The sequence below is a fragment of the Hipposideros armiger genome, unplaced genomic scaffold, assembly GCF_001890085.2.
Source record: "Hipposideros armiger isolate ML-2016 unplaced genomic scaffold, ASM189008v1 scaffold_553, whole genome shotgun sequence".
In the NCBI taxonomy this organism is placed as follows: domain Eukaryota; kingdom Metazoa; phylum Chordata; class Mammalia; order Chiroptera; family Hipposideridae; genus Hipposideros; species Hipposideros armiger.
In genome coordinates, this window is record NW_017731903.1 from 586,686 (window position 1) to 598,718 (window position 12,033).

Here is a 12,033-nt window from a genome sequence, read left to right on the forward strand (position 1 = left end):
AGGATGGTATTCGCCATGGACCATCCTTGAGAGCACCAAGTCACCAAGTCATTCTCTCTTGGGACTCCAGTTGCGACAGGATGAAGTACAGAGCAGGTATCGGACATCAGAACCCACTGCCCTTCCCAGAGGGTACCTGACTGGGGATGTGCCCGGCAACAAGCGTGTGTGCTGGGCTCCCAACATGGAGCCTCGTCGCCCTGCCTGCTTCTCTCCCTCAAGAGAGGAGGCACACCAGCGGAGGGCCTGGCCCAGCTGGCGCTGCTCCTAAGTGCTAAGGCTCTCTTCCTCCAACTGGATCAGACACCTCTGGGAGCCTGGGCAGGATTTGCCCAAGGCGGGGAGCAAAAGAGAAGATGAAGGCGCCAGCCAACTTGACTAAACTGGTGCAAGCTCTAAAATGCGAGGGTGCTCGCTGGACGAATGGGCGCCAAATCTAGAAGTGATTTTAGCAGGTCTGGGTCAGGGCCTAGGAATCTATAAATTTGTTAAGGAAGTTCCCCAGATACTAATTTGTAAAAGGATTTGGGAGCAGCTTTGTAACTTCTAGCCTTCCTTACCCGTCTGTGGCTTTGTTCTTCCCTTGCTTAATAAATGTTTCCTCAGAGGGGCCCCAGGTCTCATGGGGAGGCTGTGGCCAGTGCATCAGAAAGTTGGCTGGGGTGGTGATCACCTCATTAGGCCAGCTCCAAACACTGGTCTGAACAGCAGCGGAAACACCAGGAAGCAGCGGGGGCATAGCAGAGGCTGCACATCCCCGGCCTTCCTACCTCCATAAATGAACGCAGGTGCCAAGCCTCCATCTAGCCCTCTCCCCACACTGATCACAGTAACGGACTGCACTTGAATCTGAGGGACACAGCATTCCACTGGTCACTACAGAGAGGGGCCCTGAAATTTGGCCCCCAAAACCTCCTCAGCATCCTTTCTCCTCCACTCTTGCTCTGAGCCAAATGGCCCAGGACCCACCAGCAATACCACACAGAAAGCACGGAAGCAGAAGTTGCTTTAATCAAAGGGTGAAGTCCTCAATCAGGTGGACCTCACTCAGCCTTTGGTGGTGGGGTCTCAGCCTATCCCCCACAGGCCCTGAGGCCCCTCAGGAAGGAGGGAGCAACTGAACGGTGAGTTCCGGCAGAGGCCAGGGGCTGGAAACGGGGGAACCCAGATCAAGGGACAGGGCACTGACAAGTGGAGTGAAGCTGAGTGGGGGCCGGAACAGCTTTACACACACACTTCTACCTGCAGCCGGGGGCCGCGGAGGTGGCCGTGCACGGGCAGAGCGGCACCAGGAGGGCTGAGGGCGGAGGGGGACACTGGGGAAAGGAGCGCTTAGGAGATGAGGCGACTGTGAAGCTGGTGCAGCTGCTCCTGGGTCAGCACCAGCCGGTGTCGCTGTCCGAGGCCAGCCGCACACGAGAAGGTCACTTTGCCCATGTACACAGTGTCGTCCTGCTGCTCCTCCTTGGCCTGGGAGGTGGTGGGGAGAGAACCCTGGGTCAGGGGTCACTTGTCCCTGAGCCCAGAGAACAAGCAGCCCCTGGGAGACAGGTTTTTGGGGCTCCTAGGCAATGGTGACATTTTCCAAATCAGAATTGGGGTATACAGTCTGATAAGGGACTCTGGAGCGCCTCTAGGTGTCAAAAGTCATAGAAGTTTAACTGCTAAAATAGCGGAATTTCTGGAGGCAGTGCAAGAACTTTTGAGTTAAGACAGCCAGATAACTCAGGATGTGACAACTCAGTTGTTGGACCTGAGACCCCAGAGGCCTCTTCAAATTCTAGGCGAGAGAGGAAAGACCTACCTGAGCCTCCATATTGCCCATCCCTCCCCATGCGCTCTCTTACCCTGAGGAAGGCTGAGGAAGGGAAGGTGGCAAAGTCAGTGGGGACCGTGGCTCCCGGGCGCTGCGATACAGTCTCCTTGAGGACCTCATCCTGGAGGAGGAGAGAGGCAACAAGGGTTCATTTAGGGGACCCCAGCATCTTCCGTCTCACAGGGACATAATACCTGGAGCAGGGACCAGTCCCCTCGAGCGCCAAACTTCTGCTCTCACCTCTGACCCCCATCCCCACCCCAACAACCTTACTTTATAGATATTTATCCTTTAAGGCCCAACTCAGATTCCACAGGCTCTGGGAAGCCATCCCCAACCACTGTACCCTGAGGTGATCTCAGCTCTGACAGAAGCTGCACCTGAGCCACGCACTCTATAAAGATGATCCTGCTCAATCCACTTTGTTGATGGGAATCTGCCTTCCGTTTGCACCAAGACAGTGAGCTCCAAGGGCAGGAAGCCCCCTTCCCTGCCACCTCCCCCGCCACATGGCATCTGGCACAGGACTGGGCCCAGAGGAACTCCAGCAGGGCCTGTGCTAAGGCCCCACCAGGAACACTCCAGAGCCAGCTCTTAGGGTGAGGAAGGGCAGGGTCAGCGCTGACCTTGAGCTTCTCGATGGTGTCGCTTAGGGACTTGAGCTGAGCCACTTGCTCCAGGAGCTGGGCCGACGGGCTCTTGGCAGCTGTGGGGAGGGAAGGCTGGTGAGGCCCAGGGGGGCGGCTGTGCTGGATTAAGGGTCAGCAGTGCAGATCCTGGACCCTCTCACGGAGCACGCACATCAGAGAGTGGGTGAATCAAGCAAACGGAATACTGAGACCAAACAGCAGTGTGGCAGCTGCCTGGGCAGAGGCCACCTCCCTGGGGCAAGAGAGGGGGTGCGTTCCTCATCTTGGGGGTTGGCAGGTCCATACCAGGGCTCGTGCGCGTGATATCTACTACGTGGGTGTGCGTGATCAGCTGATTCAACGTCTCCAGCAGCTGGCTGGTCTTTCGATACAGCGCTCCAGTCGATAGCTCACTGCCAGGACCCTCTTGGGGCGGGAGGGAGAGCTTTGCCACATGCAGAGGGGGCAGGGCTGCTAAGGAGGCCTTCATCTGGGCTCCCTGTGGGGGGAAGAAAGAGAGGTGTGGTAAGAGGTGACAGAAGGACCAGCCATCAGTCACCAGTGGGGCAGGTATGCCTCACCTCCACCCCAGTCCTCCCTGCAACCCCCTTACCTTGAGGATGCTGTTCTCATGCTGGAGCTGGGAGATGTGTACTCTCATGGCTGAGATCTGCTGAAGCAGCAGTGGCGAGTCCTTTACCAGCCCCGGGCCTGGCACAGGCCCCAGAGCCTGCCCGGGGGCGCCTCCTATGGTACCACAACAAATGTCATTGGCCCCAGGTGGAGACGGTTGAAAATGGGCCGCATCCCTGCTCATCCCCTCTCTTTATCTCCTCCCATCCCCAGTTCTGGCTGCTCCCAGAGAGGAAGTCTCACCCTGTTCCCCCAGCCCCAATTCCCACCAGCCCTGGCAACCCCCAGCCAAGGCAGGTCTCTACCTCGCTGCTGATCTTCTGTGCTCAGGAGAGCCCATGGGGAGCAGGAAAAGAGGAAAGAGGAATTAAGTGATTTGGGTAACAGTTAGGGGGGCACACCCAAGGAATCCTGGACACGACCTGCAGGAACACCCTTTTCCTGACCACCATACCTTCTCTAACAAGACCCTACCTCTGCTGCCCCCCTTTGGGGAAAGGGCAAACATGTGAGAAGGAAAGACAGGAGAGGGGAGTGAGGCCATGAGAGAGTGACGTACGAGGAAGAGCGGCAGTGGGAGTGTGCGCTGGAGAAAGCACTTGGGGCTGGAGGCCATTCCTGCCTCCCTGACTCGCACTCCACCTCGGGTGCTCCCGAGACCCCGATGTGTCTGCACCCTTACTGCTCCCCAGCAACAAAGCACACGTTGAGGATGCAGATGCATTCCTACGTTCCTCGGGTTCCCCACTGCTCTGAGACCAAAGACACCCTTTTTTTGGTGGGTAGGTTCATAAATTCAGAACCAGTATTCGTTTAAAGAGCCTGTGCTAAAACAATACAGTGCGGTAATTCTGGAGACCCCTCCCCAAAAAACAGTAGCTGTCTGCTCCACGGGAGTCTATAGTCAAGAAGGTACTTGGTCAACTCCCAATATCAAGAGGCACCAGTGATGCGCTTTGATGAGGGTAAGACTGTAGGTGAGGCCAGCTGACAAGACAGGTACAGCAGGGGAGGTCTAGAGATGCTGAGGGCTAAATTCCAGGGCAAAGAGATTGTCTTTGGGAGGTAAGAAGGGTAAGTAGAAACTGAAGAGAGAACAACAAACAAACTCTAGGGCAGATGGGAACTAAGATGGCAGGGGCTACCTCGTTGGTCAGGAAACTGGGGAGACTAAGCTTGGAAGCCAGAAAAACTCGAGGTAAGGAGCCCTGACCACACTAAGAAACCAGGCAAAGGTCAGAACACAAGCCCCAAGTGAAACTGGGAGAGTTCAGCAATGGAAGAAGACAGCCATACCACAGGGTGAAGCCACATGAACTCAGCAGTGAAAACACGGTGCCCAAGCAGAGGAGCAATCAAGGGCAGGCACCAGGCACAGCTGGGTACTGCAGCAGGGCCAGCCCAGCCTGCTGCAGGCTGAGGACCCTCTGGGATATCGGGCTGGGTCAGAAAGGCCAGACTGCAGACCCAGAAGGGACACGTACTGTCATGTAATTCTGAGCTACAATGACAACTTGGTAGCATCCCACCTTGGTCAGAGGGACTCTGCATATATCTCCAGAAATAAAATCTTGGTGAAAGGTGCCACAGAGTGAAACTGGGCAAGCACGTTCCTGGCTGAACACCCGGTGGTTAAGATGGGGGAAGAATCAAACTGAGCCAAGGACAAGAGAGAGGCCATTCGATCTCCTGTGGGCTGGTGCTGCCTGCCCCACTGCACTCACCACCAGCAATTCCAGAGACCAGAGTAGCAATACCGGATGGAGGGGGCCCCCGGAGGCCCTCGATGGTGCGCTTGGACTGGCTGCTCAGCCGCTGCTTTAGCTCTGCCTTCTCTGCCTCCAGCTGGTCAATGTCAGCCTGGAGTGCATCCATTGTCTCCTCAAACTCTCTGCAAAAGAGAATGTGGGATCGGGCAGGGTGCCTTCCCCACAGCCCCACCCCACTCCTCAGTCCTGACAGGTCCTTGGAGTAGCCCTGCTGGTGAGGACCAGGGGCAACACAGACTCAGATTGGGGTGAGATGATGGGGTTGGCAGTGGGCAAGGAAAACTGTCTGTTCTGCTGAAGAGTCTCACTATGAGACGGCCTGGGTGGGGATGGGTTAGGAGGCAGAGAGCTGCTGGCAGGAGGTGGGGCTACAGTAAGCAGGCTGGGGAAGTGCCTGACTTCTCCTTCTTCCGCAGCAGTGCCTGGGTCTCCTCCAGCCGAGTCTGGACTTTCTCGATGCGCTCGTCTGCATCCTTGGCAGCGCTGTCCAGCTTCTTCTCCAGGAGGCTCAGCCTCACGTTGGCCTCACTCAGCTCCTCCCCCTGGAAGAGGGCAGAAATCTTCTAATCCCCTTACATCCTCCCACGGCCCCCCAGAGACCCGGGACAGACCATAACAAAGCTCCCCAAGGGCCCACAAGAGCTCCCACTGATCACGCGTGCCACTTCTCCACTCAACTTCAACCCATCTCAGTCCCAAACCCCAACATTCACTGCAGCCCTGTGCCCCACAATACTTCCTGGCCCCCAGATCCTGAGTCTACCCTACCCTCACCTTGATCTTGAGTGACTTCTTCAACTCCTTGATAACTGTCTCTCGATCTTCAAGCTTCAAGCCCAGGCCTTCAGCATCTGTGATCTCCGCACGAAGGGCTGCAGCCCGCAGCTCGACAGGAGGAGGCTAAGGGCCGGGTGGGGGCAAAGGGCAGAGTTGCGGAGAGGGGGTCACCAAGTGTTCCTTTCAGAGAGATCCAGTTTCTTGCCTTCTAAGCAGGATGGTGCTCTCCAGATTCCAGCCCTCCCACAAATAGCAGCGTCTCGAAGTCCCGCCCCCCTGCCTGGGAGCCCCTCTGAGGAGCTCCTCCCACCTTGCTGGGGGGCCGCTCTGCATCATACTCTCCTTCCTGCATGGCTGTGGCCAGCTTGTTCATGGTGCTGATGAGGATGCTGCAGGACTGGCGCAGACACTCGTAGGGGCTGCTGGAGGGGGTCCCATAGATCTGGAAGAGCCAAGGGCAGGAGTGAAAACCTCACACCGGCCACCTGACTCCCAGCCCAACCTTCTGCCCAGCCGCCCAGGCCCACCTGCTCGCTTGCTTTGAAAGCCAGTTCCTCCAGGGCAGCCACGGGTAGGCCCTCATTCTCTGCCAGTGGGGCGATGAGCTGGGCAGCAGCAGCTGCTACCTCCTGCAGCACGGCCACCACCCACGTCAAGTGTTTCCTGCAGTCTAGGAGTGTGTCGGATACCTGTGCGACAGGCCAGCGTCAGGAGCCCACCCTGGGTCTAGCACCACGGCTCCCACTTTCTCCAAACCATTCTTGCCCCTGACCAGATACAGAACTTGACGTACTGGGCCCCTACTGGTGCTACTCCGCTTCCTTCCCTTCCCCCCTCGCAGCCCCAAACCTGTGGTCCGAAGGCCAGTGCTGTGGGGATCCCCGGAGCGTCTGTCCCTGGCATTCGCCTCCGGATCTTCTTGCAGAACTGGCGGATGTCACTGCACGACGTTTCTAGGTCCCGGAGCAGGAGGGCAATATCTGAAGCCTCCTGTCCACCCTACTCAGGGGACAGAAAATGGATGGGGAACTGAGTCAGCATCAGGGCTGAGAGGAGAGAGGAACTAGGAAGAAAGAGCAGCTCAAACACATCCAGTTGTGCGCTCACCTGCAAGAAGGCACGCAGCCGTCCCACCTCCACGTTCATGCAATCCAGGGCACTCTGGGTGAACTGTGAGGACAGAAGTGTGTGCTTGTCAGCCCCCAATAGGAGCCCTTCTGCCCATCATCTCTAAGAAGTCCCCACCATCTGCTGAACCCCATATATAAGCAGGTTCTCTGGTTTCCCTGATCTGGCCCTAGCGATCCTGTGCCAGTCTTATGTGACACCCCCAAGGGCCTCTGTTTCTCATCTCTACATGGGGCTCAACCACCAGGCCAGACACTTCACCTTAATGTGGTCGGCCAGCTGCATGGTGCTGTCCTCGGGCTGTTCGGCAAGGTGGATGCTGTACAAATGCTGAGGGATGACAAAGAAACAGACAGCCTATAGGCCTGGAAAGGATGGAGAATTCTTCCCCAACTGCAGTTTGAGCCCCAGTCATCATGGGACTCCAGAGGCACAAGAATCTAAACCCCAAGGGCTGCATCCTGAGGCGAGTTCATCCAAGCCGAGCACCAGGCACACAGCCTGGGTTATGCTACCGCAGCCCCAGAAGGAGAAACCGCCCCTCCATCCTACGCCAAGCCAGAATCCTGGCCCCAGACCTGGTAGTACTTGATGGCCTTGGTGAGAGGCTCAACATTGACAGTCTCATCCAGCTGGTCCTTGTGCAGCAGCTCAATGAGGAAGTCCAAGGAGCGCTCATGGGCACTCATCTCAGGGTAGAGGCTGCCCACCTTCTTATACACATCCACATTGCACTGCGAGAGGGCACTAGAGACCAGACAAGGGCCCTGTGAGGCCAGGGTCTGCCAGGGCATCGCAGTTCCAGCCAACCTGGGACCCGTGGCCTGGGATGGGGGTCAGGGGTCACTTACTGCTCATAGCGGTGGAGCGTGGCCTGCAGCAGGCTCAGCGAGTACACCAGCCCAGCGGCAAAGCTGAGCTGCTCCCCCGCAGCTCCTCGAAGCCCGGGGCGCTCTGAACAGTTCTCGCTGAGTTCAAACTTCTCCTGGGCCTGCTTCCGGATCAGCTCTGCCTGTGGGAAGAAGTGCCAGGGCCCTGGGGCTCAGAGCAGAAGTTGGGGAACACAGACTCAGAAATACAGGACACAGAGCTGAGCAACTATTGGGGGCTGGCTGGTGGAGAAAGCAGAAACAGCTCCTCGATGGGCAGGGGAGAGGGTAATGATGTGGCTGCTGGCGGCTGTAAGGACCGGGGATGTGGGGTGAGAGAGCAGTGGATGCAGTGGGACCAAGCTCTTTCCTGCGAGCTTAACGCTGGTGCTCCTGCTATCCTTCCACTGGAACGCTATCCCGACCACCATTCCCCCACTAACTCCTAGTCACCTTCTGGGTCTCAGCTCGAACGTTATTCCTTCAGTGACACCCCTTCACCTAAATCAGCTCCCCAACTGTGCTGTCAAAGAAGCTACCTCCCCTTCCTAACAGGCCACCTGTAATACCCATCCATCTGCGACTTTGTTGACTACGTTCCTCCACTACATCATGAACTCTGGGAGCAGGGACGCTGACTGCACCCTTCACTGGGCCTCCTCAGCGCCTGGTCCACAGCAAGTTCCACAGGCTCCTGCTGAACCTGTGATTGACTGGCCGTACCTTGCAAATGAGACGAGGCATGAGCAGCAGCACCAGGACGCAGTCGTGGTCCCCACCTGGCCGAAGGAAGCTGTCGGGCATGAAGGCTGTCAGCAGGGACATGTGCCGGTTGGCCTGGGCCACCTCCATTTGCCTCAATTCCATCTCAATTGCCTGCGAGGTGAAGAGAGAGGCAGGCTCTCAGCCAGGGGAGAGTCCAGACCCACTGTGCCCTGCTCCAACAGGTCCCCTGCTTCTAGGACGAGCCCAGGCCAGGAGTCTCCCAAACCACCACACAAAGCATCCCCTTCCCCAGGAATCCACGCCAGAGCAGTCCACAGCCACACTCTCCCCTCTCTGGCCCACTCGCTTTCCTGACCTTGGCATGGGCCTTAGTCTCAGCAAACTTGATTTTGAAGTCAAAAGTCTCTGGGGGTGGCTGCTGCTGCCGCTCCACCGATGCTTCCTGCTGGTTTGTCAGTTCCCGATTCACGTCCTGGGAGCAGGGACGGACAGTGAGGCGCAGCTGGGCCATGAGAGAGCCCTGGGGCGACTGTGGGTGGAGAGCAGGGAGTACAGGGGCACCTGCAGGTGGGCGGTCAGCTGGCGGTACTTCTTGATGGTTTGTTGGTAGTCGGCAACCGTCTCCTGGGCTGCCTCCACACGCTTCTGGGCCTCCCGCACCCGAGCACCCGCCATGTCCAGCTGCTCCCGCAGCTCCAGCTCTGTCTCACGCGCATTCTCCTGCAGCTCATCATTCATCTCATTCATTGCTTCCTGGGAGGCCACAAGGGAATTGGGGCAAAGGAAAGGCAGGGTCAGGGGAGCAGGCCAGAGTGGGTCCACTCATCCCACACCCTGCTCAAGGGTCAGGGATCCTGTGTCAGTCCCTCTCTCAGCAAGTCCCTTTTAAATACCCTTCGTCAGGGTCAAAGTCAGGGGTCTGCTCTCCTCTTACCAAGTCCCCCACGGTCTCTCTCAGTTCCCGCACTTTCTCTTCCAGATTCAGGTTCCGGTCTGTTAGCATCTCCACCATCTCCTCAGCACCCAGAGCAGCATCCACCTGTGTTACAGGGAGGGACAGGGAGAAGGGCTGCTGAGAGGTGCCCAGAGGGAGGAGGCACCTACAGGAGAGTCAGGGGGGGCGGGGGGGAGAGAAGACCTCTGGGCAAGGGGCTGGGCCCCCGGACCTGCTCCTTGAGCTCATCGATGGTACTCTCTGCCTGACTCAGCTCCTCCTGCAGACGCTCCCGCTGTTGCCTCACAACTTCCAGCTCTTGGTTCTTCTTCTCCATGAGCTTCTGGAGTTTCACATGCTCCTGCTTCTCTGAGGAAGAAAGATCCCGCATCCTATGGGGAAATGAGGAGAGAGGAGGGGTCGCGTGTATCAGAGTCACTGTGCTCTTAACACAGCTGGGCAGAAGAGCGAGGGTTCCGCGACCAGGCAGTGAGGGGACCCTACCTCACCAGGGCGTCCTTCAGGCGGGCATTCTGCTCCTCCAGCTGCTTGAGCTGGTAGCTGGATGCAGCCCCATCTGAGCCTGAGGAAAACCAGGAACCACTTTCAGACATGGGTTCAACGCCACCATCCATTCCCCAGCAGCTCCTGGCCCCTTACCCTTCTCTTCAATCTCAGCCTTGAGGATCTCCAAGTCAGTGGTGAGCTCTTCCACACGCTCCTTCAGCGCCTCCACCTCCTGCTGCAGGGACTCGGCCCGCTCTTCAGCCATCTCCTTGTCCAGAGTGGCCATCTCGATGGCATCGGCAGTGTCAGCCATCTCTTCCATGTAGCGTTCCTTAGCCTCCAGTGCCTCCTTGGCTTCCTGGGGAGGAGTGAGGTTGGTGGGGGTGCAAGTACAGAGACGCCTTATGCGTCCTCTCTCACGAAATGTTCCAGGCTCCATCCAGCTCCGGTTCTGTTTCTAGTACGCTTCCTCAGGCCCCTGCTGCCCAGCCCAGCCACCCCCTTCACCCCGAGCCCCACCTTCCGCGCCTCCTTGAGGCGCCGCTGCAGGTCTGCCTGCTGCTCCTGCATTTTGCTCTTCCATTCCTGCACCTGCTCCAGCTGGATCTTGTATTTCTCCAGCTCTTTTAGCTTTGCCTTGTCTTCTGCCCGTTTCAGCCGCAGGGTCTCTAGTTTCTCCTCCAGGTCCCGCACCTGGGCCCTCAGCCCCTCTTCCTCCTGCAAAAAACAGCCCCTCATTCTGTGCATAGCCCCCCCCCCTTCTCCCCACCAAGGGTAAGCTAGAGCAGAAAGGACAGGAATGCATGCAAACATCATTCTGGTCCCAGGGTTAAAAGCAAGCAGCATATAAACAGCTGAGTAGAGACCAATACATGTGGGGAAAGTGTGGAAGAAGAAAGGGCAGCTTAATGGCAAGATACCCATAAGCCATGTCCCCACCCTTCTGATCCAAGTTCTAGGTCTCCCTGACCCTGGGAAATGTCCAAGACCTGCCAGGGGTCACAGGCCCCTTTGTGTCTTGGTTCATCTTCACTCCAACCCCAGTCCTTACCTTGGAGGGGGAAGGAAGTGGGGGTGCTGCTCCAGGAGAGGTGAGGGCTGGCGTGGGGATGATGGGTGCTGCTAGCGGAGTCTGAGCCGGGGTGCTGGGCTCACTGCTACTCAGCTCGCCTGCTGACGCTGAGCCAGAGGGGCCCAGGGAGCTACTGGCTCCGGCCACCCCAGTACTACTGGCTGGGCGGGTGGGCTATTCAGAGAGGGTAGGGATAGACCAGGAAAAGAGAAGGGGGAAGGGGTGGTGAAAGAGCGAGAGACGGAATATGAGAATATGGTGAGGGAAGGAAACAGAAAGAAAAAGGCAGAGAGTATCAAAGCACAATGAGAAGAGAAACACGGTGAAGGGGAGAAGGAAAATGACACAGTCAAAGATATGACAAAGGACAGGGGAGGAGGGAGGGAGGCAGGCGGGGGTGGGGGGAGCGAAGGAAGGGATGGAGAAAGACATAAGATTATAAAGTTCCTCCCTTGGCTCTGACCCCACATTCCTCCCAGCTCTGTTACTACCCTCTTACTCCCCAGGACTCCCCTTTGTAACCCACTTGTGATCATTCTAGCAGTTTCTAAATATTCCTGATCCTATCATTGCACTGGACCTGCGCCCTCCTCCCCCAGTGATAAAAAGTGCCTCAATGTCATTTCCAGGGAGAAAGAACAGACTGGAGTTTGTTCTCTAACTTTCATGTTCCCAGAGAAGTCTGGGCTAACAGTGAAGTTCCTGGACTCTAAGCCCCTGCGAGGCCCTCCCCGCTCTATGGGAGTCAAGCTGATTCTAGTCAAGCCGATTCTCCCTCCCTTGGTCTATTTCAGGGCACCCTGCAGATAAAAGGGCCGGGTAAAAGTTGTATTCCTATACTCTCCCTTGAAACAAGGTCAGCACAGCCAATGCTTCTATTATCTCCCTCCCTCCAAGACAGAGGCTGTCATCAGGCACCGCTACCCAGGTCCGTGTGGGGCTGGGGGCAGAGGAGCTGCCCGAAGCCCCCAGCCTTTGGAGCGGACAGGCCTGCCCAGTGCTCTCCTATGCAGTGCTGAGCTCTGAAGCTCTCCTGGTGGGCTGAAACTCAGAGACCATGTGTATCCACAGATACTCCCACCCAAAGCCCTTGACAGACATTTACAAGGCCAGGTTCTTCTTCAATCCCCGCCCAGATCAGAATTAGTCAAAATGCCCTTCTGCAAGAAAGCT

At 57.2% G+C, this 12,033-nt stretch overlaps 1 protein-coding gene across 7 annotated transcripts in view; it reads right to left on the minus strand.

The window, feature by feature from the left end:
* Positions 1-989: 989 nt before the first annotated feature.
* The window catches only part of DCTN1 (dynactin subunit 1), a 35,290-nt gene continuing 24,246 nt past the window's right edge, over positions 990-12,033 (minus strand). For 3 of the 7 annotated variants that reach the window (XM_019623541.1, XM_019623537.1, XM_019623535.1), the window contains 25 exons: positions 10,840-11,034; positions 10,308-10,505; positions 9,942-10,146; positions 9,786-9,864; positions 9,514-9,673; positions 9,282-9,386; positions 8,909-9,100; positions 8,703-8,819; positions 8,345-8,497; positions 7,604-7,764; positions 7,331-7,499; positions 7,014-7,082; positions 6,732-6,794; positions 6,474-6,623; positions 6,152-6,313; positions 5,935-6,066; positions 5,622-5,747; positions 5,247-5,389; positions 4,803-4,969; positions 3,384-3,398; positions 3,059-3,192; positions 2,752-2,944; positions 2,443-2,522; positions 1,848-1,937; positions 990-1,470 (listed from right to left, as the gene is read on the minus strand). In XM_019623541.1, the coding sequence (XP_019479086.1) occupies positions 1,333-1,470; positions 1,848-1,937; positions 2,443-2,522; positions 2,752-2,944; positions 3,059-3,192; positions 3,384-3,398; positions 4,803-4,969; positions 5,247-5,389; positions 5,622-5,747; positions 5,935-6,066; positions 6,152-6,313; positions 6,474-6,623; positions 6,732-6,794; positions 7,014-7,082; positions 7,331-7,499; positions 7,604-7,764; positions 8,345-8,497; positions 8,703-8,819; positions 8,909-9,100; positions 9,282-9,386; positions 9,514-9,673; positions 9,786-9,864; positions 9,942-10,146; positions 10,308-10,505; positions 10,840-11,034 (3,396 nt within the window). In that variant the 3' untranslated portion in view covers positions 990-1,332. The remainder of the gene's footprint in view (positions 1,471-1,847; positions 1,938-2,442; positions 2,523-2,751; positions 2,945-3,058; positions 3,193-3,383; positions 3,399-4,802; positions 4,970-5,246; positions 5,390-5,621; positions 5,748-5,934; positions 6,067-6,151; positions 6,314-6,473; positions 6,624-6,731; positions 6,795-7,013; positions 7,083-7,330; positions 7,500-7,603; positions 7,765-8,344; positions 8,498-8,702; positions 8,820-8,908; positions 9,101-9,281; positions 9,387-9,513; positions 9,674-9,785; positions 9,865-9,941; positions 10,147-10,307; positions 10,506-10,839; positions 11,035-12,033) is intronic. The other 4 variants (XM_019623539.1, XM_019623536.1, XM_019623538.1 and 1 more) reach the window with 3 other exon arrangements.